The sequence below is a fragment of the Trichoderma asperellum genome, chromosome 1 (assembly GCF_020647865.1).
Source record: "Trichoderma asperellum chromosome 1, complete sequence".
In the NCBI taxonomy this organism is placed as follows: Eukaryota; Fungi; Ascomycota; class Sordariomycetes; order Hypocreales; family Hypocreaceae; genus Trichoderma; species Trichoderma asperellum.
The window spans coordinates 1505924-1533791 of NC_089415.1; the positions used below are offsets into that span (position 1 = coordinate 1505924).

At 52.0% G+C, this 27868-nt stretch overlaps 6 protein-coding genes across 7 annotated transcripts; 3 read left to right on the forward strand and 3 right to left on the reverse strand.

Moving 5' to 3' along the window:
* Positions 1–256: 256 nt before the first annotated feature.
* TrAFT101_000463 (uncharacterized protein) lies at positions 257–9330 on the forward strand. Its single transcript, XM_024907418.2, has 3 exons — positions 257–731; positions 798–3477; positions 3959–9330. The coding sequence occupies exons 1-3, from the start codon at positions 685–687 to the stop codon at positions 8939–8941; spliced, it is 7710 nt and encodes a 2569-aa protein (XP_024764663.1). The 5' UTR covers positions 257–684; the 3' UTR covers positions 8942–9330.
* A 3114-nt stretch (positions 9331–12444) lies between these two features.
* On the forward strand, positions 12445–17674 carry TrAFT101_000464 (uncharacterized protein). The gene is made up of 2 exons (XM_024909354.2): positions 12445–14062; positions 14325–17674. The coding sequence occupies exons 1-2, from the start codon at positions 14055–14057 to the stop codon at positions 16597–16599; spliced, it is 2283 nt and encodes a 760-aa protein (XP_024764665.1). The 5' UTR covers positions 12445–14054; the 3' UTR covers positions 16600–17674.
* Positions 17291–18895, reverse strand: TrAFT101_000465 (uncharacterized protein). Its single transcript, XM_024905890.2, has 2 exons — positions 18833–18895; positions 17291–18753 (listed from the first exon to the last, which is right to left on the reverse strand). Exon 2 carries the CDS (start codon positions 18394–18396, stop codon positions 17476–17478), a length of 921 nt encoding a protein of 306 aa, XP_024764666.1. The 5' UTR covers positions 18397–18753; positions 18833–18895; the 3' UTR covers positions 17291–17475.
* Positions 18896–19252: 357 nt separating this feature from the next.
* TrAFT101_000466 (uncharacterized protein) lies at positions 19253–20621 on the forward strand. The gene is made up of 4 exons (XM_024899198.2): positions 19253–19535; positions 19625–19638; positions 19732–19794; positions 19872–20621. The coding sequence occupies exons 1-4, from the start codon at positions 19479–19481 to the stop codon at positions 20482–20484; spliced, it is 747 nt and encodes a 248-aa protein (XP_024764668.1). The 5' UTR covers positions 19253–19478; the 3' UTR covers positions 20485–20621.
* On the reverse strand, positions 20481–23337 carry TrAFT101_000467 (uncharacterized protein). Of its 2 annotated transcripts, XM_024903254.2 has the most exons (2): positions 21522–23337; positions 20481–21427 (listed from the first exon to the last, which is right to left on the reverse strand). In XM_024903254.2, the coding sequence occupies exons 1-2, from the start codon at positions 23174–23176 to the stop codon at positions 20824–20826; spliced, it is 2259 nt and encodes a 752-aa protein (XP_024764669.1). In that variant the 5' UTR covers positions 23177–23337; the 3' UTR covers positions 20481–20823. The 2 variants fall into 2 exon arrangements, with proteins under 2 accessions (XP_024764669.1, XP_065982131.1); XM_066126034.1 differs by having other exon boundaries at positions 20481–23337.
* Positions 23338–23534: 197 nt separating this feature from the next.
* On the reverse strand, positions 23535–27795 carry TrAFT101_000468 (uncharacterized protein). Its single transcript, XM_024907419.2, has 5 exons — positions 27131–27795; positions 26757–27046; positions 26379–26662; positions 24808–26274; positions 23535–24721 (listed from the first exon to the last, which is right to left on the reverse strand). Exons 1-5 carry the CDS (start codon positions 27397–27399, stop codon positions 24212–24214), a joined length of 2820 nt encoding a protein of 939 aa, XP_024764670.1. The 5' UTR covers positions 27400–27795; the 3' UTR covers positions 23535–24211.
* Between the last annotated feature and the right edge of the window lie 73 nt (positions 27796–27868).

Here is a 27868-nt window from a genome sequence, read left to right on the forward strand (position 1 = left end):
CTTTGGCTCGATTGTGCAGAATGGGGACAGTTCTCGATGGGCTCTGGTACCCGGTACCTGGCTTGGGGCCGTTCTAGCCCGTCTCTCCCTTGGAGTCTGACTGTAGAGCCTGTGCCGTGCCATCATCGATCACCAGCCACAGGCGCTGCGACGCGCCAGCCTTTCGCTTTCCCCAAGTATTTTGTACCGCATAATGCTTGGCAGGTGCTAAATGCACAAAGCACTACTAAGTAGGTAGGTATCTCCTGCCTCAAGAGTGCCACCATCGGATTCGCGCCTTCCTCCTCTCCTCATCCTCGCCAGATCGTGACGAATCTGATCGCGGCGCTCTTGTTCGCTTTTTGTATCAACCATTCATCTTATTTGTCGGCGTGTTATATTTTTTTTTCTGGGCTGTTTTCTCCTGTGTAGCCCTTGCCGACGACGACTTACTCCGCTCGAAGTGATAATTTTCGCAAAACCGCAAATAAATCAATTTATTCGTCGTCTTGTTTTCTGTATCTGCGGTTTTCAAAGGGACAGCAAGCAGCTGGCCACAAAACCACTCCTACCAGCTATACGCCTGGAGGAGGGAGCCATTCCTATCTGGCAGGCCTCTGCAGCTCTTTATTTCAGTTTGAGGAAGCATGCTTAGAGCTTAGATCTAGACAGTAGGAACGCTTTCGCATCCTGTCCAAAGACACAATGGAGGGCTCGCACAACCAGCAAGTGAGGCGAGCTCAGACTTCTCTGTACGAGCTGCTCCCCATTTTCTCACATCGCAGCTTTTAGACTAACCATTGGCCCTCGCCTTACAGAAACCCAGAGACCCCGTCTACAAGCTACCAGGTCAATGTTAAGCGCAATAAGACCAGGAAATGGGTTGAGGCTAAGGTCCAAAACTATGACGGCGACGACTGGGGAGCTGACGAATACGACGAAGAATCTGATCCTGATCATGACTCCTCGGCAACTCCTCCTCCCCCCATCAACCCCTCGCTGCGCACCTTTTCCGGCACCGATCTGCTACATTCTCGCCACAACACGCCCAGTCCAGCCTCGAGCTTGAGTGCGTTGCCGTCGTTGCGATCACAAGTTCCGCAGCCTCCCGCTGTGCCACCAGCCAGCGAGTCTCCGCGCATTGCAGTTGCATCGCCTGATGTGTCGGACCTATCGGTTCGCAGCAACTCGGACTCGATTGCCAGCCCTCATGTAGTATCACCCCAGTCTGTGCAGGGCCGTGACGGCGATGGTAGCAATCTGCCGTTGGCCGGCATTGCTCAGCTGCCTTCGCAGGTCCAACAACAGCAACAACAAGGGCCCGGCGGCTTCAACGTGTCGCGCACCCCCAGCTTTGAACAGGCCGTCAAGCCCACGTCTACACCTCCGGTTGCTGGTGATCGCTTCGCGACACCTCCTCAGAATCCCGCCGCATCCCCGCCACCCGCAGACCAACCGCCTCCCGTCATTTACTCTCCCAATAACTACAGTCGCCTTCCGGACGAGAATGAAGATCACGCGGCTTTAGCGCTCGCTCCAACTACCACCGCTGGAAGCGATCAAGGTGCATTCGCGCCAAAACCTTTGGTCAGGGAAGATACACGCGATACCTGGGAAAGGGACGAGGAGCCTTCCTCTCATGCTGACCAGCCTGGTGTCCCGGAAATCTCTCCAGACGTTGCTGAGTCTCAAATCGACCGTGGGCGAATGTCTGTTAGTCCAAAGCTGCCAGACCTTTCACGCATGTCTGCCTTTGGAGCAGACCTCTTCTCATCGTCTACGAGTAACAATTTTCCAAAGGAGCGTGTCATTGATGAAAATCAAGCGGACAGAGGTGAAGAGCCGGCTGCCAGTCCAGCAGCTGCCCCTCCAGCCATTGACTATAGTCAAACCGCTCCACCGACTGAAGGCCAAGATCACTCAGAGGTACCGGGCGGTGCGCCTCTTTCTCAATCTTCTGATCTGTTTCCTGGCAGAAACATTCCTTCTATCCCTCCTTTGCGAACCCCTAGCCCCCACGAACCCCGAACTGCCGTTCCCATGTTTGAGTCACAAGGCACGAAGATTACTCCAACAGAACCTCTTCAGCCGGGCAGAGAAGAGTCTTTGGCAGATGTTGAAAATCCTCAGCTGTTCCAAAGAATGCAGACTTACAGCACCAGCACATCATCTCCCGTTAAAGATAGTCCTCTGAAAGAGAATGACGTGCTCAGCGACGAGATTATGCGGACCCTCAGCCCTTCAGGTGCGGTCGCTGCTGAAGTCAAGCCTTTCAGCGACGGCCCTCAGCTGCATCCAGCGGGAGATCGGAGTGCCGTTAGAGAGAGTAGCTACACACTTGGTGACTACGATAGCTACTGGGCAGATGCTGCAGCAAGCTTGGACGATGCTTCGGCACCGCCACATGAGACTCTCGCCACTCCACAGCCGCCTCAGCAATCGGTACAGGGACAGCAGCAAGGAGAAGGAAAAGAGGAGCCTCAGGAGCTTCAGGAGCCTCAGTCTTCACTCAGACGAAGATTCTCTTGGGAGGACGAGCAGCGCACCCCCACGGGTCAGCCTCAGACTCCTACTCCTCTGCCAGCCCCGCCAGCAGATGATGGCTCCTCTGCTCCTGCGCTTCATCTTACTGCGCCGTCTGGCCAGCCGCTTGAGCCATCCGTGACGAACTTGACTAACGAATCTCGTAGCCATAGCCCTGTATCCCAGCTGTCGCAAGCACCACCAGCGGGATCTGGCGTGGGTGCACCACTGGCGCTTCAGACGTCTGTCCTGGGGCATGATTCGTCATTCCCAGAGCCTCCTTCTCCAGTGTCTGTGTCTGTCCTCAGTGATAAGCCTTCTACCACTGCCCGTGAACAGTCATGCCTGTCTATTGCGGATGAGAAGGTACTGGTTGACCAGGGATCCGTCAGTCTGGAGACGGGAACTCCACCTCCTGCAGAATCTCACCCGGCCATATCTTCACCGACTTCTGCAGCATCTGTACCCGCTCCACAGACCCCTGTTCACAACGCGGCACTCCCACAGGCCAAAGCAATGAACTTTAAGGACATTATGGCTTTGTCAACGCCGTCAGAGAGGATAGACAAGTATGGCGAGGCGCGCCAGATCTTGGCTGCCAGAGACTCTGGCCTGGACACTTGGCTTGTGCACATGTCCACAGAGCACCCTGAGCTCCCGGCGTCCAAGTCTGTTCCCGGCCAGACGTCTCAATCAACTAACAATGCTGCTCTGCCGGCGGGAGCTCAGCCCTCCGGTCAACAGCCCTATCACCAGCACTCGCCCAGCACAGCCGGGCCACAAAGCGGCGGAGGTGGCGGCGCTCGCTCCAGGTTGGGTGGATTGTCGATGCCATCTCAGATGTCCGGCAGCGCGCTCAGTCACTCGGGCAAAGAGATTGGCAACAAGAGCAAGGAATTCATGCATTCAGCTGGGAAGATGGGCAAGGGACTGTTGAGCAAGGGCAAAAGCAAACTGCGCGGAAGCGGGGACAAGGTATTTCATTGATTGATTTTTCTCTCTTTAAGACCCTACTCGCAGTGAGTGGGCCCAATCTTCTTTCCTCTTCATTTTCTTCCCTTGACAGGAATAATATTCTTCTCTCGCTCTCACTCACTCTGCCACTCTCTCTTACTACTTTCTGGATACAATGTCGGCTCTCTTGAATGATGCTCTGAGATTAGAATACTCTGTATCCGCCCTTCCCTTTATATGGGGCTAAAAAAGAAAAGAAAAAGACCAACAATTGGGCATCATGATGTGTGAACCGCGGGCATATGGCATATGAGATAGGAATTACACGGCAATATTTATTTGCCTTTTTTTTTTCCGAAAGCTTCTTCTTCACACCAACATTCCCCATATAATTCTCCCTCCGTCACACCCTCCTCCGCCACTGCCCATGAAACGAACTGCCTTTTCTTGACTGGTCATAATGTGGTGAATGAATATTAATCTCTTCTCTTCTTCTCACTAGGTCGATACCATTCCGCCGGACCATCCAGTCCCCCACAAACCGCACCGACGCTCGACATGGCGCTTCAGTCTCGAGCCAAGACCTCAGGACGATCCTGCCCCACATACCAGCAGCGTCGAGATTATTGAGACGACTCCGCCACAGCTGCCCGACCCGTCCCCGATCTCACCCTTGAACGCCGCATCGGGGGCTGGATCGGCCTTTCCATGGACCGTCGAGAACGACATTCCACACCAGGACGTGTCGCCGGTAAAAGAATCCATCGACGACGACGAGCGCGTCAGATTGGACGAATTAGTAATCGCCAATTCCTTCCTGCCTGGTGCTTATGCGTCAGCAGAGCACGGCGAGGGCTTCTTCCCCGCTGGCCAGCCGGGGGCGTCGGACGTGAACTTGGACATGGTGACACCGGACGACTGGGTGGTGGTGCAACACCAAGGCGAGCAGAGCCAGGCCCAACGAATGTCCCTGTCGCACAGAGCCATGGCCACGCAGGACATCGCGGGTCCCGGAGCTGCGATCGGCTCTGCAGTCGGAGCTGCAGCCGAAGCTAATGCGCCCCAACATCAAGCCTGGCAGCCACCAACCCAATCCCAAACTCAAAACCAGCCCCAGAGCGGCCCGGATACGCCCCAACGCAACTCGTCCTTCATCGGCCTGCCGCCTATCAGGAGAGGCTCAACGTTTGGTCCCAAGCCCAAGGCTCGACGGGCCACCGAGCGTTTCTCCCTGGACGATGAGGATGACAATGCCGATAGTGCCAATGGCTGGGCTGTTGCCGGCGCCGATGGCTATGATGGCGTTCATCCTGCTCAGCGTCCAGGCGGCGGCTTCGATAGGCCAGCTGCAGCTCCCGCAGAGGCGTTGATGAATACGAGTAAAACCCTTCCCCCTCAGCCAATGCAAGGGGTACCGCTGCCGACGGCAGTCAACTTTAGTCAGGGGCAGCCCCCTAATGCGGGTCGCCAGTACCAGCAACCACAGCAACAACAGCAACAGTCGCAGCTGCAGCAATATCCTGGGGGACCTAATCCTCAATTCGCCCAGATCGGCCCTCACAACGTGCCTCCGGGAATGCCAGCGCCAATACTGAGTAGCTTAGTTCAGAAACCTCCGCCTACAGGCTCGTGGAAGCTAGAAGAAAGCCATTTGACTGCGCCACTTCAAGTCACCAAGAAGCGTTCCGGCACAGATATTGCACAGCAGTTTGCCTATAGCGCATACGACAAAGAGCTTGGTTTAGAATATCCAGCTGCTCCAATGCCTCCCGCCCAAGGCCCTCCAGGGCGATTCAGGAGCGACGTGCCTCCATCATCTGCTCGGCGCTATCCAGACTTATTTTCTCTATCCCCTGCGCAAGACCCGCGGCAGCAGCACATTCGAGGCCAAGGATTTCCTCCTCCCCAGATGCAACAAGGCCGCCCGCCTAGAGAAGGGGCGGCTGGTCCACGACAGCAGCAGCAGCAGCAGCAGCAGGGCGGGCCAGAAAGCCCTGCGAGTGGCATGACAGCTGAGGATCGTGGCCGTAGGAGAAATTCTGGCATCTTCAGAGACATTGGAACGCGACTTGCGAGGGCAACCTCTAGAGAACGCCGGAGCTCTGTTTCTGACGTTAAGCCGCGAGGAGATGAAATGTCTGAAGGCAGCGTGGTAACGGAGGATGCCTCGGATCGAAAGAGAAAACGAGCCAGCTTCTTCGGGCTCAGTGGCCGCCCTATATCGGCGGATCAGGCTCCCCGAAATCAAGCTGGAGGTGAGGTGCCCACTGATTTTCACGAGGAGCGGAAGCGGTCTTTATTCGGTGGCGCACCCCTCAAGATAGGTCCTGGTAACTTTTCTCGCTCGTCTACCGCAAACTCCGCGTTTGAGCAAGCTGCTGGTCCTGGTAGCGAAACAAATCCGCACAAGAGGAGGATATCCGACATCGCCAAGGTATCTGGCATTGCAGGCCTGTTTGGTCGCTCCCGTCAAGATCGGTCTTCATTAGGCGCAATTCCCACATCCCAGCAGAGCGATGAACAAAGACAGACCTCTCAAGCGTCGATTCAGATACCACCTATGCAATTGCCATCTTTGGATTTTGCATCCGACCCGCTGGAATCCATGTCCAGCTTGGGATTCGAAGAGTCATTCCAGGATTACCGTCGTGAAGAACAACCTACTCAAAAGCATCTTGTCAATTCTCAACTTCACTCTGCTCCTCCTGACAACTTTATCAACACTCAAGCTAGAGCAGTCTCTCCACTGTCCAATATTGTGAGCGCCCAGGAGGGGGCAGTTCCTGCAGTGGTGGCACCGCCTACGATTAATCAATCAGCACAGGGAATGCCCCAGGACAATCCACAAATTGACCAAGATGTTGCCGGCGGAGAGGATTTGGAAGCGCCGCCGGGGCTCCAGGCGGACTCGATGGACGAAAAGACTCCCAAGCTTCAGGATTTCATCTTCCAGGAAAAGATGGCAGCTCTCCAACTCAGCGGATTGGACGATAATGTTAGCGAAGAAGAGATCTCGAGATCACAAACAGTGTCTCCGGACATATCTATCTCGTCTAATACCAAGGCGGAGGAGCACATTCCTGAGCGAAATGAGATTTTGATTACGCCGCCTCCTGAGACGTCTCTTCCTGCACCTGCGGATTCTGACGCCATCAACCATTCTGCTGTTGCCAGGGATCTACCACCATCGATCCATTCTTTCCCATCCGTCTCTTCACTTCGTGAAAAATCGGACGCCAAGTCTGTTGAGCAAGAAGAAGGCTCTGTGCATCAAACCAAAGAAGAAGAGGCGGCAATTTCTCGTGAACCTTCGCCACAGATTGCAAAGTCGGAGGTATCCAGCAAAGTTGCAACCCCGACATCTGAGCACCAGCAGCTGCACTCGCCGGCTTTGGCCGCTGTGAAGGTGTCAGAGACCCAAAGCCCTGAGCCGCCGGCCACTCCCCAGTCTCAGGTTCGGCCTGAACCCCAGCAAAGGCCTGAGTTTCAAGCTCTACCCGAGCCTCAGCAGCTACCTATATCTCAACAGAGACCTATATCTCAGGAGCGACTTGAATCTGAGCCGCGACCTATATCTCAACAGCGACCCATATCTCAGCAGCGACCCGAACCTCAACAGGAACCCGAACTTCAGCAGGGGCCTGGGCCTCAACAGCGGCCTATATCTCAGCAGCGACTGGAATCTGAGCAACAATCCGAATCTCAACGACCTGAATTTCAGCAGCGGCCTACCTCTCAGCAGCGGCCCATGTCCCAGCAGCGGCCTCCACTAGCACCAGACCAGAGACAGCAGTTTCAGCAATTTCATGCCCAGGGATCAGTTGTTCCTGTCGGTGGTAACCAACCAGTACTGCAGCAGCGGCCTCAATACCCGCCCTCAGTAAGCATCTCTAACGCCTCCATCGCTTCAGAGGCATCGACTCCAATCTACAGTACCCAACAATCTAGATCACATAATCTCTTCCCAGGACTTCCCGTCTCACCGGGACGAGCATTGACACAACCTCCAGATGGCTCAGCTCAACAGAAAGAAAACCAAGGATCACGATGGAAGGGGTTTAGGAATCGAGTGACAGAGCAAATCTCCCAAAAGACACAGCCGCAGCAGCAGCCGCCGCCGCAATTACAGCAGCAGCAGAGTCAGAGCAAGACTCTTGTGGGAGAGAAGATCAAGGGCAACAAGCTGCTGGGGGCTCTCAGGCGAACGTCAAAGCAGCCGGAGCTTGTCCAAAGTCAGAGCCTTGAGCCGTCTCCCAGCTCCAGGCAGCTTCAACACCCGAACCCACAGCCTCATCCGCAAGGATATCAGCCGCAGCCTGGACAAGTGCAAGGGCCACGACCTCCTGCTAACCAGTACCTGCAACCATCTATGCAACAGCCCCCTAATCTTCCCAGGGCGAAGACCATGCCCGCTGGACATTTACAGCAACAAGGCGCGCCGCCGCAAGGTCAAACACGCTCATCAGAACCACGGTATGAAAGCGTTCCAATTCCCAGAGGGTATGCCGCAGTGCATGGCGAGGGTAGAATAGTGCCATCACCGTATCAACCAAGTCTTCGACAACACTTGCCGCATGGTCAGTTTGCTCCTCCACAGCCGCATATGCAACAACAGCAGCATCCGCATCTTCACCCTCAACAACATGTGCAACGGCAATGGCAGGGAGCCCACCCTCCACCCATGAGTTATCAGCATCATCATCAGCCTCAGCCTCAGCCAGCTCAATATCACGGTGGCCAGCAGTCACCTCCAATGGTTCAGGGCCCAGTTTCGGCACCTTTGCCTCATGAGAGACCTCTTCATATGAGATTTCCATCCGACCCTCGGTCCGACTACTTTCATTCTCAGAGTTCTAGCTCGCTAAATACCCAGCATAATAGACATAATTCCCAGGGTAGCCAGAACAGCAGAGTTGGACTACCACGACCTCCCAGTGATTTAGGCAGCAATCTGGGGAAATCGCATTCGGCCAGTCCACAGCCATCTGAGAGAGAAAATCTTCCTGTTGTAGATGGTGTTCGATCTGCCTCACGAAGTCCAGCTGTGTCGGTTGGAGCCGATCAGAAGCCGGATTTGAAGCCTGAAACAAAGTCAGATAAGACTGCTGAGTCGACTCGACCTTCAAGCCTTGGCATAGATATAGAAAAGGCTCAGCAGCTAGAAGAGGATGACCTTTATTCTGCCACACCTAGGAAGATAGAAAACGGCGTGCAACCTACTATATCTCGAACCATGTCGAACGAACAGGCAGAAAGCTCAGCGGGTGCAGCTACGCAGGCAAACGTGAAGCGATCTAATACCGTGTTAGCAGAATTGGAGGACACCGAAGAAGCACGCAAGCGAGCCATTAGGCTGGCGTCGCAAGAGGAGAAGATATTCTACGAGCCTGAGGACGAGATGCCCAAAATGAGTGCGACTAGTTATCCCGGCCAAGAATGGAACCCGTTTGGCGAACAAGAGTTTGCAGACTGGAGGGAAGATTGAACTATTTAGTTCACCGGTACATATGACAAATTGCCATTTATTTATTTTCTTTCACATTTTTCTTTCCTTCCCCCCCCCCCCCCCCCCCCTTATATATTTAATCCAGCTCTGTAATTTCTCCCTAGAGAAGACATACGTGTCGTTTCAGATACCCAATTCATTTTCATTTGTACAAATGGCATGGATGAGAAGGATGGAAGAGAAGAGCAATGTTGGCCAGAGAGAAATTGAACGCTACAACGAGAAATTGATTGCAACCATGTAATTATACAGAGATACAACATGTACTAGAAGTGCTCACCCGTTAATTCCATCAACTTGTTCTAAACATGGATGATATTTGCTACAAGCCTATATTATATACCCAATAGTATTATTATATTCGCCCGAGTTTGAAGAAAAGATATACATATGCCTATGTTCAGTAAATCCGTTGTCATTTATGCTGTGGACAGTTGCTGCTGATCCAATACTAGAACCTCGGAAGTTATAAGAGAAAAAGCTATGAGTGTTTGTTTAATTATCAGAAAGTGTAAGGAATTTCATGAATGATGGGTAGTGATGCAGATATCTATCTGCATTCAATTGGCTGCACAAGCCATCACTATGTTGAGTTGAAATCACAATTTTGCTTGTTACATCTTTGAAGCATTTTTTCCTTTCTCATTCTTTTTACTCAGATTTTTTGCCCTCTCCCTTCTTCTTCTTCTCATTATTAAACAAGTATATTGATTGCATTCACATGGCTCGTGGTGGTGGCTAGGTAGTAATCCCGCCTTAGGTAATGTAATGTGGCGGCACTTCCGGCGACAGAGACGAAATGATGACGGAATCGGTTGGTTTAGCAGGTTACGAAAAGAGAAATGTATCATCAAGCGTACTCCGTATGGGGTACGGAAATGGCAACATGATTTAGGACTAGACTGATTTGTGCTCATCTTTATTTGACGGCCGCAGTATGAAAGTATAATGCCTTTTTTTCTTCTCTCTGAGCGCTTAGGAGGCAGAGAGGCCAGATGGCGAGGGTGACGCGTTTACATTGCGCAGCGTCAGTTTGGTATGTACTGTACGAAACATCCCCCTTTCGGTACTTTTCAAGTAGATCTGGGGAATATCGCTTTTTGGCTGTGGTGCGTGTCCCTTCGAAGTGTGCTTGAAAGCGGCTAGGTCGCACGCAAGGTATCTTTTTGCATCTGTAGGGGGGTATTACGGAGTACAGAGTCGTGTTGTTTGACACTAGTTCCGACAAACTGGTAGTATTTGCAGTACTTTGTGTATCTGTGGCGGCTCCATATATCTCGATGCAGAGGACTTATGGAATTTTGGTTACGAGCGCGCTCTCGTATGCACTGGATTGGGAAGTGTGATACGAGGCCGCCGAGATGGGGCGCGCGCAAATTGTGCCTGATGATCCTCGTCAGTTTCAGGTAGTGGATTTGCAATGGCGCAGAGAGAGAGAGAGAGGGGGAGAGAGAGAGAGAGAGAGAATCGCTCTAAACAAGGCACTCGCTTGGCTGCTTTTTCCCTTGGGAATACGAGCGAGGAGGCCGTAATACCACCTGCTTCTAGCGGATGAACAAACGGCATACGGGTACCTGTGGGCGAGCGGGAGGATTCTGCGGAGTAGCAGTGGCTTTATCGATGCATTGCTTCAGTAGATGCGTTGGACTTTTGTTTTTGTTTTTTTTGGAGGGGGCCGATAGTTGGGCCTGTGGCGAGCGCGCGGGGGCCAGCTATTGATTGATGCTTGTGATATTCATTGATGTGACGAAAGGTAAATCAATTAATTGGCTGGGCCAGTGATGTGAAGTGATGTGATGGACTTGTTGGCAAACAAGACGTGTTGTATGTTGTTTCATGCGTTGTTCTTGTCTTTGCTGTGGCCCCCTGATTCAAAGCAAGGAGCAGGTCCTCAAGCACGCCTCGGAAGCAAGTCAAAGGCTCAATTGGCTCTTTTATCAAAGGCGAGGATGCACGCAAAAGAGGCCCAGATGCTGACTGGTATGGAGGCGAGAGGCTACATGCACAAGTAAGCTAACGGCACACGCCATGGGTCGCTCTAGGCGCCCCAAGCAGCGACCCCTGCATCTGAGAACACCTGACGCGCCTTTGCAGGGCCTGGATGCGCTGTAGGCGCTGTAGGGGAGCAAGGCAGCCGGCCGTTTTCTGCACAGGCGTCATGTACCAGTATGTAGGGCGATGGAGCCGCGTCCCTGGCGCGAAGCCCGGAGTTTGGACATGTATCGAGCAGCTGCATGCGAGACGCTCCTGGTTAATGGCTGCAGGTGAGGAACCTTCTTGTGCAGTAGCACAGCGTAGTGTCGGAAGAAGTCACAGAAATGTCACCCGGGCGGTAGCTGCCGCTGCTTTTTGGCCAATATATTTCAAATCAAAAACGACGACGAATGCGTAAGTAGATTTCGAGGCACGATGCCGGCAATTGGGAGCTCAGGCCTCTTTAGCCGCCAAAGTAATAATAATAATAATAATAAATAAATAATAATAAATAAACAATAATCAACCGTCATGGTGACATGCTAAGAGGAAATAAAAAGGAAAAAAGGGAAAAAAGGAAATAAAGGATCGAGACCAGCTCCAAGACCGTGCGCACTGGCCAGGTACAGGATACATGCGCATATACGGATCGCTGCCCGCCCTGACAGGATACTGCCCCAAGTACCCAGTACGGGCCCTTGCGTGTTGATGGTAGCGCCGCAGCGTCAGGTCTCCGTCATTGGCTGTTTTGTGTACAGTGCTGCGTGTTGGACAGTTTTGGACAAGAGGAGACCCGAGAGACTGCAAGAGAGCACAAGATCGAGCTGAGAGACACGAGTTGAGCGAGGAAAAGGTCCCAGCCGCTGTACGCTGCAATTCCATAAAAAGGAAAATACTACCCAATCAGGGTTAGGGTTATCGGACGGGCTGCTCAGCAAAGGCGCTAGCGGCTGCAGGTACCTTTGCATGTCACTCCTCTCTTGCCTCCTCAGGTATCAAATCAGCCATCACCAACTGCCCTTTCTTCTTTTCGCTGGCGATGGCTTCATGCTGTACTTCCATCCACTCTGCAACATACAGCATCCATACTGTACTGTACTGCACATACCACACAACATAAATACGTACGTACATACAGCCATACAGCCTCCAACGCCGCAGCTGTCACGTCACAGGCCACAGCAGCTGGGGCCCTTGCTCCAACCTTGACTCGCCTTTTTGTTCCACCTGCCCCGGCTATCTATGTACGACGCCCATCCATGTGCCTCGTGGAGCTGTGCTGCTGCATCAAGTTCCCCACCGGCTAGGCCAAAAGTGCCCTTGGCGATAAAAGAACCGCGCAGGGCAACGAGCAGAAGAGAGGCCAACCAAGTTTTAGTGACGAGGGAACCTCCAGATCGGCTGGGCCGCCTGATTCCATTTGACGTAGTACGTATGCACTGGGCATTGCATCAACCAACCTATTCGATTCATACCTAGTCTAGTCGGCCATCAGCATCATCATGGCAATACCTATTCCACGGCGCTACTAGCACCCGGATAACACGAACTGCTTCATGCTTTCCTCCAGCTAACCAGTCGACTTACTCGGTACCAGACCTTATTCTATCAATCAATTTTCCCCCTCTCCATCTCACATCATCAGCAACCCCTGTTCTCTCGTCGTCTTTCTCCTCATTTTCGGCACGGCATCAACAGATGCGCAACGAGAGTCGAGCCGGGGCATCGAATTCTGCCGAGTGACGCTCCGCCACCAGGCCTGGTCCAAAACCCGCTCCATTGGGGGAAAACGAGGCTTGAGCGTGGCGCTGCCGGCTCTCCTTGCTTCTCGACTGGCACCATCGCAGGAGCTAGCACCCAACTTCTCCAGACTAGGTACGACTAGTACCTGCAAAGTAGCCCAGTGCGGCTTGCGCGAGAAGCCAAGCTTGGGGCCATCTTTTTGCCTGCCGCGCAAAGAAAAAGACGCCATTTGACAACGGGCTGAGCGAAAGAGAGGCTATTCGTCGCCCGCTTCCCTCCCTCATGGGCCAAGCACAGCACCCCTCACAAGAAGGCTTTGTACGCTTCCCATCCATCGATCAGTCTTACTCCTCCCATCTACTACCACTACTACTACTACTGTACAACACCACGATTCGCGTGCGGCTCAACAAATTCAATATCGACCTCTTGCGATCCAACAAAGAAAGACGCACCATCCACCGAATATCAAAGACCAAGCGAGAAAGACGAGAAGCGTTGCAGCAGCAGCAGCAGCAGCACGGCGGCGTCGTACTCGTATACACGCCCTAGACCCTTTTTCGGCACCCTTTCCCTCGCCCGTTTTTATTGCACATCCTTGGCTTGTGCGCTGCCAAATCTTCTCGACCGTGTGCCGCGCTTCCTTTTTCCGACCGACCTCCTTTATTACCAGCTCCGTAGTCCGGCATCCGACAACGCCGTCTTAGCTCTCTTTGTTCCTTGATTTTTTCTTTCTTTCTGGTCTTGCCAGTCTCAGAATCCCTCCCTCACTCTGCTCGACGCTCTGTCAGGTCTCTCCATCAGATCAGCCTCTCGCTTTTTAGTATTCCCCATTCGGGTATCCGCAAAATCGTTCTGCGCGCGTTCAGCGCCACATACGCTTGGCGCCTTTTTCCCTGCGAACTCTCTTTGTTCCCTTTCAGCACTCCTTTTGACTTCTTTTTCTTTTCGATACCTGCATAGTACATCCTTTACCTCCAGGACTACTAGTACTACACCTATTCGCTTATACCATACTTTGCATCCTTTACAGCCTTTTATTAATCCGATTGCGGCCAGCGGCAGGCTAGTGCTGGACTCTTTGCTTGCTGCTTTCTCAGCCGTATTCTACTCTATTTTTTACTCGTCAATTTCCCAACTCCTCATCCTCATCCTCCAACATCTATCCTCTCTTGCGCCATCCTCTACCAGAGGGCCTTTGGGGTTTCTTCTTTATCCTCTTCTGCGATCAGCGACAGCGACGAAACGAACTCGAAATACGGAAAACACCGACAGTGATTGATACCAGTGACGGCATCGCTCGCGAAATAGCGGCGATTGAGTGAGGAAGGAAAGACCCGGCTCACTCAGCCTTTGCTTCGAGGAAGCTGCAACTATGGATTCGTACGTCATACCTGCATGCATGCTCCCTCTTTCCCGCACCTCCACTCTTGTTCCCGCCTGCATCGCTTGATTCCGACGTCCCGACCGGTATCTGAATTTAATTTTTTGATATTCTTGTTTTGAGTTTGATTTCACTTTATTTAATTTTATGCTTCCACATTCCAACCGCGTCCTGAATCTTGAGCTTATCTTGCGGCACAAATGACTCGTTCTTAAGACGATGCGAAGAAACCATGGAATCGCCCACTAACTTATCCTTCAGCTTTATCCACGTCGCCGGCTGGTCTCAGCATTTCCCCTCCTCAGCACGATCTCTTAGCCATCTGCGGTCAATATCAACAACTCCCGCATCTGTCGACGACACATCATCATATGGGCCTCGACCACCGCCCAAATCACCATCGGTTTCGCAACTGCCCATCATTTCACTGGCGTCAAAGGCCTCATCCTACTTCTCCAGCAGTGAGATGAGCACCCTCCCCGATCCCCGAATGCGAACCGCCAGCTCGTCTATCAACGGCGCCAGGCCCTCGACCTCCCACTTGGGCATCGGCCACGACGACGACGACGGCTTCTCGACTACTTCCCAACATCCCGACCTCAGCGATGAAGTTGCTACGCTCAGCACGAAGCTCATTCACGCCATCAACCATCAAACTGCGCTTGATGATACATTGTCAGCAACCCGCCATGAGCTAGACGCTGCCCACGGGCGCATTCGCGAGCTGGAGGCTCAGGTGGCCTCTCAGCGCGAAATGATGGCCGGTGATGTCTGGATTCGCAAAACTACGCTAGAGAGTGAGCGTAGAGACTGGCTGGCCGAGAAGAAAGTCATCCAACAGAAGCTTTCTGAAGAGACCAAGGGCCGGTTAGAAACAGAAAAAGAGAAGCGAAAGATTGAGCAAGAGCTGGAAAATCTCACGACGGCCCTGTTTGAGGAGGCAAATAAAATGGTCATTGCGGCCAAGGAAGACGCTCAGTTCCAGCATGACATGTTACAGAAGAAAAACGACCAGCTCAAATCTCAGCTCGCCGATTCCGAGAGCCTTCTCAAGTCGCAACAGGAGCAGCTATCTGAACTGAAACTGGTCATGGAGACCATGATGATGGAGCGTGACGACCAGACTAACAACACAACACCCTCAACTCCTGGCTTCGATTCCAAGGACGAAGACCACATGCTCGCCGAGAAGCCGGCACCCTCTCCTTCCGGACACTCTACCGAAACCCAACACACCCCGGCTCCTCCCACCAGCTACACCCATCTTATCCAGCCAGTCTTGCGAACCGACCTTGCCGCATATGAAGACTTCATCGCGCTTGCTCACCTGTCTCATCAGCGCTCGGGAAGCCGCGTTTCTGGTGGCTCTGTTGGCGGGTTCATTGGACTTGGCGGCTCAACTTCTAGTGTACATGTTTCTAACGGGTCTACTTCATCATTGGGTGGCTTTTCAAGCAACAATAATAGCACACCACAGTCTCCTAATGCCAATGGCTCAACAGCTACAACGATCCCTCATCTCAAGGAGACTCGCTTCTACAAGCGCACCTTGACTGAAGATATCGAGCCAACACTGCGCCTTGATGCCGCGCCTGGACTGTCATGGCTAGCTCGTCGTACTGTCCTGGCCGCCGTGGCCGACGGTTCGCTAGTAGTAGAGCCTATCCCAGTGCCGACGACGTCATCCGGCTTCCTTCCTGTCCCGAAGCCGCAGTTTTACCCTTGCGCTCTGTGCGGTGAATCTCGCAAGGATGTAGAGCACCTGCGCAACTACCGTTTCCGCGTGAGCGAGGCTGACTCTGCCCAACGGTATCCTCTTTGCAGCTATTGCACCGTCCGTGTACGATCCACTTGCCAGTTTATCGGATTCCTTCGAATGATTAAAGATGGATACTGGCGCGCCGATGACGACGAAAATGAGAAGGCAGCGTGGGAAGAAAGCGTGCGTCTGAGAGAGCAAATGTTCTGGTCACGCCTTGGAGGCGGCGTTGTTCCGGTCCCCCACGGAGAGGCACAGGTGGAGGCATCTCATAGCCGTCACCCAAGCATGGCTCAGGTAATCGAAGCTCCCGTCATTGTTCCAACGGGGATTGATACTCCCAAGGAGGTTGACACTCCTATGGCGGTTGATTCTCCCAAAGAGGTTGATGCTCCCGAGGAAATTGATGCTCCCATGGCGGTTGATGCTCCCAAGGAGGTTGATGCTCCCAAGGAGGTTGATGAACCAATGGAGATTGATGCGTCCACCGAAAAGGATGTATCGACAAACAAAGATGCACCTGCAGAAAAGGAAGAGGAGGCATCCGTTGCTGATACGAGCTTCGATACAGCTCCCCCTTCCGAGGTCGATGACGATGGCAGCGAATTCGAGCCGGGACACCGTGAGTCTACCGATGAGCCTCACACGCCCCATGACCAGGAGGATGGAACCAAGCCCCTCCGCTATTCGGTGCAATCCTTGGCCCTGGATACCATGAGCAGCTCAGGATCCGAGGCTACCAAGCGTCTCTCTACGACTACCATCATCGAGAACTAGAAAAAAAAAAACACAGACGAAAACGAAACAACGATACGCAAAGCGGCTTATGAGAGATTCATCCCCCAATTTTTTTTTTAAACTTACAATTTTAATGCTTTCGTGGCCTCTTTTGGCTATTAATGTATATTGTGTATAATAATCGACGGCCAGGTGACATCACGGCCCTGCACCAACAAGTCCGAAGATTTGAACGGGACAGGCGGGGAGACGCGAGGGACGAGGGGAACAGCTAGATTGGCGAGCATATTTCGGTTAACGGCTGGAAGCGAAGGACTTCAATGCTGAGAAGGGAACAAAAAAACCATAGTTCAAAGGTTGACGGCGTTTTTGGTTTGGACACGATGGATACAGGGCATTTGGAAGAACCAGCAGAAATGGGCTGTAAAAGCATCATTAAGGCGGAACTTGATTCTTCGTTGTTCTACTTTTATCTTCTTTTTCTTCTTCTTTCAAACACTTTTTTGTCTGATTCTGGATTGGCCCTTTTCTCGGTTTTGCAGTTTTTCTTTTCTTTTTTCTCTCTGTTTTGACTTTATTATTGCTTTTAACTGAAATCATTTTCGAGCGGGGCGCACCACGGAAAGCATTTTTGGGAATGCGCACGCTTGGGCAGCTTGCCCAATTCTTTTTGCAAATTACTAGAAGGAGGGCCAAGAAGGATTTGCTTTTTTTGATTCTCAGACGAAGAGGGGGGATTTGCCGTTGAAAGCGGCGTTTTTGCGATAACAATATACCTAATGAGATAGATGTATTAGAATTAAACATGGTATCTTGATGCTTCTTGCTCATCTTCATTCTTCCTTATATGCCGTGAAAATTCAACTGCGACGGGGATAACGACATATCATATATCCTCTCTTCATTTTCCTGCTGTTACTTCAAAAACGCGAGAATGTTAGAGACAACAATATCCGGAACCTGTTCCGGAATGTAGTGACCAGCTTCAACATGCTCGACTTCGACTGGTACACCATCTGCCGTAACTTTTCTCCATTCCTTCTCCACGTCGAACAGCCGACTGACAACGCCTTTCTTGCCCACCAGCACTCTGATCGGCGACTGAATTAGCCTTCCCTTATCGAGATCCTCTCTCGCTTCATCAAGGTCATGCGTAGCACTCGCACGGTAGTCCTGACATGTGGAGTGGACATAATCCTTATCCTCCATGCTCTTGATGTACTCTTCCAGAACGTCCTTGTGGAAGAGCAGATGCTTCCCAACTCCCAGGAACATCTCGGTGAGCTGGCGCGGAGCACCGCTGATAAGCGTCTCAGGAAGAGGATATGGCTGGATGAGGAAGTACCAGTGAAAGTAGGCTTTGGGAAATTCGGGATTTGGAGAATTATACATGGCCAGGGTAGGACATATGTCGAGGAGAATGGCTTTGCGCACGCGGGTAGGATGATCCACGAGGAGCTTGTGGGCGACACGGGCTCCACGATCATGGGCGCATACATAAAAGGGCTGGTTGGCAAATCCGAGACTGTCCATGACAGAAATGCAGTCCTGGGCCATATGGCTCTTGGCGTAGAGCTCGGTGTTATTGGCAGGCTTGGATGAAGCACCATAGCCGCGGAGGTCCATTAGCACAAGGGAGTAGTGGGAGGTGAGATGAGGAGCGACAAGATGCCACATAAGGTGAGATTCTGGATATCCATGGAGGAGGAGGAGGGGCGGGAGCGAAGAAGACGAGTCGACCGATCGGATTCCGTAGATGGAGATGGGAGGAGAGGACTGTGTTTGAACCGTGAAGGGAGTAAACGAGGAGGGGAAGAGGGAGCTGGGAACAGTCATTTTGACGGTAGGTGATGGATGGCAATTATGGAAGTGTTGGACTCAAAAAACAAAATGCTGATTGCAAGGAATATCACACATATCTTGGCATTCAGGAAGGGTAGCACAGCTTGATATAGGAGGTGATGGCACGAGTATGCAGCACATGGAGGGCGCCACACCCCTTACAAATGAATGGAGCTGTATGCTCTAAATCCGCTGGATCCAGGTGCCGAGCTTTGACGAGGGGGGATCAGTAGCTCAGAATAGCGCATGGAAATAGCGTATCGACATAGCCGTTCCACCCGTTCTTCTGCACCACTTACACTTTACGGAAAGCTTGGCTCTTTTTTGACGTCGTAGGCGACGATGCCGAGCCTATAAGAGAAGGGGCCATCAGTTAGTAGCAGTACTTGGTACGTAGGCATAACATGCATGGTGTATGCATGCACTTTACCTAGAATTTCCATATGTCTGGATAGAGAGTAGGAATTGGAGAGACGTGATGTGTTAAAGACAAGAGAGACCCGCCGCGGGGTGTTTGCTGCAGGCATAAGAGCCTTGCTTCTCTGCCGAGAAGAAGAAAAGGAATAAAAGAAAAAGAATGAAGGATGAAGGATGAAAGATGAAAGATGACAAGTCTGATCTTTTCCTTCTTCTTCTTCTTCTTCTTCTTCCTTCTTTTCGCCAGGAGCAGGTGCTCTTGCTCATCGGATCATAGTATCGCCCCTTCCAACTATACACCGGCAGCCAAAAAGCAAAGCCGCTGTCACGGTGATGTAACTTTTTCGGTGCCGGCTCAGGCCATCGGCACATCTTTTAGCCGCTGCCACGGATCCCCTTGTGCCGAGTTGCTGCCAATCCAATCGACTGCTTCTCAATCTCAATCTCAATCTCAATCTCACACATCATTGCAACGGTCTTATACTTCTTCAGGAAATCAAGACAAAAAGGATCCATCTCTGCTCCGTATACCGCCCCCGCGCCGCCCCTCCTTTACGGCTGGAGACCACCAAAGACGAACGAATCCGCCGCGCGGGATCATGAGTTGAAGCAAAGAGCCATCGTCAACTTTCGGCCCCACCTACGGCAAAGACTCACATATGGCTCCGGTCCGTGGCCGCGCAGCCTGCGATGGGTGCAGATCTCGAAAGCAGAAGGTGAGAGATTGGTTGAAGGGGGTGAAGTGACAGAGCCGTTATCTTGAACCTCAGATTTGCTAATCTATAATCAAACTAAACCACTGCAGTGCGATGAAAAAAGGTATGAATGAGAATCGAGCCTCTTTGCGTACTATGGAGACGGCTTCTCTCTAATTTGACCTGTGGCAATTTGACTGACTGAGTCCTTCTGCAGGCCAACCTGTTCGCGATGTCGTGACATGAAACGGGAATGCGTGTGGCCGAAGCTATACAAGCGGTAAGATGCAGGATTCTCTCTAGCCACAAGTCAGCCTCGGCAACGACCACCAAAGCTGATCTTGAATTGATTCTCAGCGGCCCTGCAAAGGGTTACATTGAGGCGCTCGAGCAGCGCCTCGCAGTTACCGAGACTGTACTTCTGCAGCTGCTTCAAGTATCAAACGACAACGTTCTGCAAGATGCGTTCAAGCGTGAGCCGAGCAGGAGGACGGATGTTGTAAACATGGCAGCCACCACAACCACAACTACCGACGCCGCAGGGCGAATAGAGGCCAAGAAGACGGGCACAATTGCCCACTGGGACAACTTCCCCCTAAATACGGCAGACGATGTGAAGCGCTGGGCAGGCGAAGTCCTCGGGCACAACACTATTAATCACGCTGGTAGCCTCATCGATAACCACACTGGCAGCATCGCCATCAACGGGACGGGCCATGAAGAAGCGGATGTGACGCCGTTTGAAACATTTCCTGTCCCACCAGATCCGCTGCCAAAGAGCCTAGCCGAGGCGAGCTCGAGAGCCAGCACCGAAGCATTTCCGCCACGGTCAATGGAGCCCATACCGACTGCTCTTCCAACTGCTGCGGAGCCAATATTGGGCTCTGGCACGATGTTTGCGAGGGACATGGCGCCATCAGGCGAGGTTTTTGATTTGTCTCAGGATTTTAGACGGCAGTTTGTATGGTAAGGTATGTTATTATTTTTTAAAAGACAACAGAAACAAAGATATGTACAACTATTAAACCTTGTACTACGTAGCCATTGGTTATATATTACGCGTGCTTTTCAGATGTATATAATATTGCTGATTTCGAAATCGCTCCCATGCCATTAACGAAATACATACCTATGCTTGGATGAAGTTCATGTAGAAATACTGGTCAATCTCATCCCTGATCCATATTCACAGCGTAATCCATGTACGGTAAAGATGGTATGAAATAAGAATAATAACAAGAATAATAATAAGTAATACAGGTAAAATTTAAAAAGAAGAACACGGCATCACTTACATCCTTACATATCCTTACATATTTAACCTGTCTTCTAAATTTTGAACATAGTTGTCCCACCCGATGTTGTTGAACAGCAGCCCCGATGATTCCGGGTTCATATTCTCGCTCAGGAACCGCTCCCACTCTCCTTGTTGGGAGAATTGGTCTGCGTCGAATCCGAAATCCGGTCCTGTGTACTCCAAAACGGGCTGGAAGCTCGGGTAGTCCCACAGATTATCGCCGCCCATGAACGCCGTGTCTGGACCTATGAAGTGGCTGGCGGGATATCCGTTCAAGGAACTTCCCATAAAATTATTGTTGCTATTGTTATTCATGTTGACACCGTTGTTGTTGTTAATGTTATTGTTGTTGTTGTTGTTATTATTATTCTGATCCATGCGCCGTCGCTTGCTGCGACTGCTCTCGAGGAGATTCTGGTATGTTGAAAACACAGGTTGGCTCCAGTCAGTCAAGATGCTGAGTGATGGATCAGCTGCAAGTGCTGGATTGATTTTTTCCATGAATGGCTTCGACGTTAACCTGTCGAGTAGCATCTTTAGCGTCACACGGCAGTGGTGAGCACTGCTCCAGTTTCGGCTCATCATGCCAAGGAGTCGTATTGCACAGTTGAGATCCCTATGATACACAAAGTTAGCTAGATAGTTGGCTAATCGAGTAGCCACAGTCATATTGTAAATGAGTATTTCAACGGCAAAAGTATCAAACATACAGCACCGTCTTCTCCATTGGATAGAGCTTCAATAGCCCGGCGTACGCGATGACCAAGCCAGCCATCCACGCCGCCGACAGCATTCCCGGCCAAGCCACCAGAGGCGAATCCCCTTGCCGCAGCTTAAGCTTCTTAACGATAGCTCGGCTGGCATTCACCGCAGTCTGCAGGCTAAACTGGAAATCTGTTCTATTCGTCGGGAGAGACAAGAATGGTCGGTTCATGATGAGAATGAGCTGATGGTATAAAATCGCAAAGGGAGGGCCGTGGTGAGACTGCGGCTCTACAAAGATGGATGTAAGTCCCTCTCCCTGGAACGAGGGTGGAAGCGTGTTCCACCAAGCGTGGATCTTCGAAGTCATCTCCAGCACCTTGTCCCATGTTATAGATCGGCTGTGTATAGACTTGTGGAAGAGGTCGAGTGCCTGCCCGAGCAGTCGCGAATAGGTCACTAGGAAGCCAAGTATGGATTCGCCCAAGTTTTGTGGCCGATACACAAGCTGGTCTGTATTTATGTTGCCTTCCTGCGTCCCAACGGTGCTGCCGTCAGTAAGGTCCCCAGCAGAAGACATAGATGCAAAGGTTGGATGATCAACCGGATAAGCTTGAATATCTTCCTCTGTTGCCGAGGGGCGCGATGCCGGGATGTTCTGGAAAGGCTTGGCTGGATTATGCACCTCTGGCGCTCCAGGCAAGCAGACATCTATCTCTTCATCGTTGAGAGCCAAGGGGTGTCCAAGTACTTGGCTCAAGTGTCGATCAATCACATACGCTGACCAAAAGATTCGCTTTCTCATGTCGCAGATATCCCGTGGCAGCTGGACATATCGAAAGGGGCATCTGTGCAGACCGCAGTGGTATAGAATGCGCGTCATCGCTCCGTGAACTGTTGAAGCCGCTCGTAAAGACATCTGTGTCATCAGATACAGTTCCACTGCCAGGAGAGCCTGCAAGGAGGGTATATCATGGCCGCTAGAGAGGACGCCAAGCAAGCTCGTAAGCGCAACGGCAGACTTGATGCGAGATTCTTCAGGCAGTTCTCGTTCTTCCTTTTGATTGTGATTGGAGTCTGCAATGTTGAACACGCATTGGAAAATGATGGCCTGGTACACCTTGTTGCGTCGGCTCATCGGCTCTGCTGGAGAACCCCCTGGCTCGTAGAACTGGTTCACCTTTTCAAAGAACGTAGGCCCGTGAAGAAAGGGAAGAAAGGGATGCCATCGTCTAAAGTATTCCACCAAGAGCCGTTTAGCAACGGCTGGAGGAGGGGGGATTCCTAATCCAGGAGCCGCAATACCATAGGATCGTGCCCCTGGGCTCTTGTTGGCATCTTCTGCACCCACAGCACCGACTCCCAGGCCATCGTCTCCAGCGGCTTCCTCCTGGGCCTTCTCCTCTGCCATGACATATTCATGGGCAGACCCAGGATCCGGGGTCGCTGTGGCTCCGAGGCCATCGACATCCCCCTGAGAGCGCTTGGTGGCAGAACCGCCGGAGCCCGTCGTTGCTGTTGCAAAGGCCCTGAAGACAGTGTTGGCAAAGAAGACACCGCTGGCACTGCCGATAAACTCGCTCTTATCGGGCCGTAGGGCAATAAATGAGCCGATCTCGATTGGCGGGATCTGCTGCGAGTCTGTGTCCGATGTCTGACACATTGTTGGCAGTTGTTGCGTAGATTGTTTGCCGGCAGGGGCTGCGCAGATGATATCAATCGACTAAATCAATCAATCAATCAATCAGCCAGTCAGCCAGTCAGCAGCCAATCAGCCAATCGCCCATCAACTCATTCAAACTGATCCAATACAAGATATGGCTTTACGGCGTGACTGACTGAGAGATCACATTCTAGAGTTTGAGTAGCCTAGACAAAAGATGAGAGGTCAGGTGCGATGCGGCTATACTTTCTGCCGACCAATCGGAGCATTAGCCCTCAACTCATGTAAGAAGGTCTAGAGCCAGCATCACTAAAATCAGAGCAAGGAAGTGTATAAGATTTCATGATAGGATTTGTTTCTTCTCATGAGAAAATGTATATTAATTATTAATGTTTTGCGTGTATGTGTGTTTAATGTTTAGTTATCTCGTACGTCCCCTACGCTGACAGCGGCACTCAATAGTAAAATGTTGCTTGTCATGACAAAAGACGTTACGTATTTTTGAAACAAGGAGACTATTCTGCAGAAGAATTGGTGTACATCAGACGCTACATGATAGATGGTATCGTATCACCGCCTGCAACTTCTCTCTCTCTCTCTCTCTCTCTCTCTCTCTCTCTTTCTCTCTCTCTCTTTCTCTGCGTCCTTCTCCCTCATACTCGCTGCCTCTTTTTTTTTTCCCTTCTCCACTTTCTTCCATTACTTTTTAAAGTGCTTTTCTTTTCATATAAACCCAGATGAGCAAAGATCTCTCCTTTCGCCACCCAAAAAAACCTCCCCGTAGCGCCTCATCATCCCTGGAAGCTGTGTTTCATACCTTACCAAAAGGCTGGAGTATTTGAAGGTAGCACCTGTAAACAGACGCCTAACCCCCCAAAATAGTTGACCTCGTCAGGATAAATAACAATGCGACGCATAATTAGAAAATATTGGCTGAGACACTGTCTCTGAATTTTAACATGATTTTTTTTTCCGCTCGTGAAATTTCAAATAGGCAATGACCCATAGTCAAACGACAGCAACACTTGCTCATCCTCATAGCTCCTCCTTATCAGTGGCCTCTTGTCCTTCGCTGGCAGGCTTAGCCTTGAGTTGTTCGGCTTCCTTCTCGCCATCGCGACTGGCAGCAGCGTCCTTGGGGGGCTCGACGGCCTCAACCTTGGGTGTCTCCTTGTCGACACCCTCTACATCAGGGTGAGGTGGGGCGACAGCTCCGGCGATCTCACTGGGCCAGCCGCCTTCGGGCATGGCAATCTCGTTACCATGCTCGTCAACGACGCGCGTCTTGGTGGCATACTTGGTTTCGAACTCAACTTTGCCTTCCAGGGCCTTGACTTGCTCTTCATTCAGCAGGTTTCCGTCCTGGTCCCGATATTCGATCTTTTCCTCCTTGGAGAGGATCTTCACCTCTGGCTGGACGACGGCTGCCTGAGAAATAACAGGCTCCGCCAGAGGTTTTTGGGCCTGGTTGACACCGGGATCGACAACCGGCACTGAAGGAGCAGCGCTTGAAGGCGGAAGTGAGGTCAGGGTGTAGCCCTGGTACTAAAAATTAAAGTTAGTCAAGACTACTCATATAATGCATTAAACGTTGATTTTATCAATCCTTCTATAGATCGAGAAAGACTTACGTCATCAAGGAAAGAGTTGCAGTCAAAATCCCACTTGTCGAAGAGCTTGACGCGAACGCACTCAGCCTTTGTCCAAGGCGTACCATAAGCCAGAGGGGCATAGAGAGTGAACACGGCAGCCGTAAGGACGAGGAAGGAGACGGTGGCAACGCGGTTGATGAGAGTTCCGCGATAACCAAGAGCAGCCGGAATTCTTGCCGTCACGAAGTCAAACATTTGGGCAAGGGCAATGATGGCAAAGTACAGAGCAGGGAAATAGTGGTGCAGGAAGAGCTGGCGCTCCATCAGGTAGAAGGGGAAGTAGTGCAGAGCCCAGCCCAGGACTGAGGTACCAATCTCATAATCGAAACGCTTGTAAGTGCTGCTCTCGTAGTCGTCGCATCCGCGCTGCCATCGGAGAATCGCTACGCCCTTGAAAATGGCCCAAATCGCCACGACGGCCGTGCTAGACCACCAGATAATGGGATTGCCAAGAAGATAGACCTGCATGTGGTGCTTGCCCCAGAAGTTGATGCCGCGGCGAAGAATAGGCCAAGATTCGGGGCGGGAGTCCCAGGCATGAGAGTCGGTCAGGCCGGCATTTGTCCTCCACATGACTTTGTGGAGCTCCCAGAATTTGCCAAAGAAGCCAGGGTTGGCGTAGTTGACCTTTTCGACGTCGTCGCCAAGCAGGGGGTGCTCGTTGTGTTCGACGTACCAAATGCTGTTGGGCATGCTGCCACCGCGGGCGCAAGTAACCTCTTGCTGCTCCGAGGCCCACTCGGGCAGCTTGACCTTGTGAGAGAAGAGAGCGCATCCAGTCATGACGTGAATCAGTCGGAACTTGGTCTCGATTGTGCGGAGGCGCTCCTTGGCCAGGGCTCCCTTGGACTGCTTCTTGACAATCTCAACGCGGAAGTAGTCGTTGGCATCGCCCTCGAAGCCCTCATAGCCGTAAGCGGACACTTCGTTTTGCCATTCGGCTTCGGAGACCGGGGGGCGCACATCGTGTGAGTGAAGGCGTCGGAAAGTAGGCTGGTGGAAGAGGCGGAGGACGGTGCCATCGACGATGTGGTGTACCTCTGGCAGCTTGTCCCATGCGTCAGTTCCGTTGATTGGCTGGCCGTCAACACCAAGGGGCTGGGTCTGGTTCTCCATGACCCATACGTTGTTGTCGTCCTTGTGGGGATACAGGGTGATCTGCTGCTGCAAGCTTCCAGTGGGGTACATGAGGGGGTGAGAGTGAAGGTAGCCACCCTGGGTGTTGACATGGCGGATGGTGACTCGGCTTCCCATGATGACATCGGCAGGGACATCCCTCATGCCCTTGCTGTTCAGAGTGGCCTGGAATTCGGAGCTCATGAATCCGTCACCCTCACCAGGGTTGGTCAGGCAGAGGAAGTGAATGGCGAACATGGCGAGATAGAAGGTGGCTGGGATGATGATGAGGCAGAATACTCTGGCCATGAAGTGCTTGAACCAAAGGCGCTGTGGGTAAGAGTTGGGTTAGTCAAATGTTCCGGTGCCGACATCAATGCTAATCCAAGAGTACAAAAGAAAATGGGAAATGCCAAGAGTACTACTATACGTACAACAGAGACGTTCTTGCTGTCGCCGAGGAGAACCCACAGCTGCACAAGAGTCAAAGATCCGACCCAAGCAATGGTGAACAGGCCAACCCATTTGATACTCGCGGTGATACCCAGGCCGAGGCCAGACATGGCAAGCCAGAACCACCAGCTCAGCTGGAATGCCTTTTCGGGTCCTTGTTCGTGTTGGTTGGTGAAGCAAGAGAACGACATGGCAGTGAATGCAGTAGCGAAAACCAGGGGGGAATCCAGAAGAATCAAGCGGGCCTGAGTCAGAAGACCGTTTTCTAGACACGAGACTTGGTTAGAATTGGTTGTTTGGTTTAGCTGCCTAGAAAAACAATGCAGCAGCAAGAGAGTTGGGGTTCTTTTTGTGCTTACCAAAAATGATGAAACCAGCACCAAGTACGGCAGTCGTCGTCCGGCAGCCAACAGCTTTCAAGGTCATGAACATGATGGGTGCGAGCAGAATGCCGCAGATGGCAGGGAACAGACGCATGGCGACATAGGGGACGCCAGGCTCGAGGTAATCTTTGCCAATATCCTTAAAATCGAAGTCGCCGTCGAAGCCCGCGAGCCAGCCAGTGAGAGCAATGAGCATCTTGGCCAGGGGCGGGTGCACGTCCATGAAGAACTTGCCCTTGATGTACTTGGAAGCGAAGCCGCCAAAGCTAGAGAGAGAAGCCTGTGTTAGCCCGGCACCAACACCACGGCCAATTGAGCCGGTTATACGGAGGAGAAGGAGAGAAACTCACTGGACTTCGTCAAAGACAACGCTGGTGGGCATGTAGATCTTGTACAGACGCACAATGGTGGCCAACACGGTCACTCCCAGGGCCGCCACATAGTCGGGCCCGGGCAGCAGGAAGACGTCGTTGTCCTCGACGCCGTCAGACCTGTACGAGGCATTCTTCTTGGCCTTGCTCGACCTGTTGGATGCAGATGCGACTGGCGCCACCAAGGGCTGCTTCTCGGCGACAAGCGGAGGTTGAGGGCTGCGGCCCCGCGCACTCGCTTTCGCCATGGCGAGGGATGAGGTCGGCGGGGGAGACTGGCGATTCTGCGGCGACTGGAGGAGCGAGGAGAGCAGAGTCGAGGACCAGGCACTGCGGCAGGCTGGAGAAAATGTCCGCTTCGGACCGGTAAATGAGCGTATCGAACGAAGGAGCGGAGGCGGGATGGGAGTCGAAAATTAATAAAGATGCCTCATGGGAAGAAGCTGACAAAGGGAACCAAGGAAGGAGAAGACGCAAAAACCAATTCGGCCGATCAAAGCAGCAGCCGCCGGTCAAGTCGCAGCGCGCAGAAGAAATAAAAGGGAGAAGACACGAGGCCGAAAAAAAGGTCGTCGTGATGGACGAAACCAAGAGTCAGGGGTGGGAGGAGGAGCTGCGCAACCAGAGCGTGGTCCAGCTTCGCGTGCCGCTCCCAGCATTGGCTTCAATTGTAGCTACAGTGGCCTTAACCCGCGCTCGTTCAGCCTTGGCGCCACT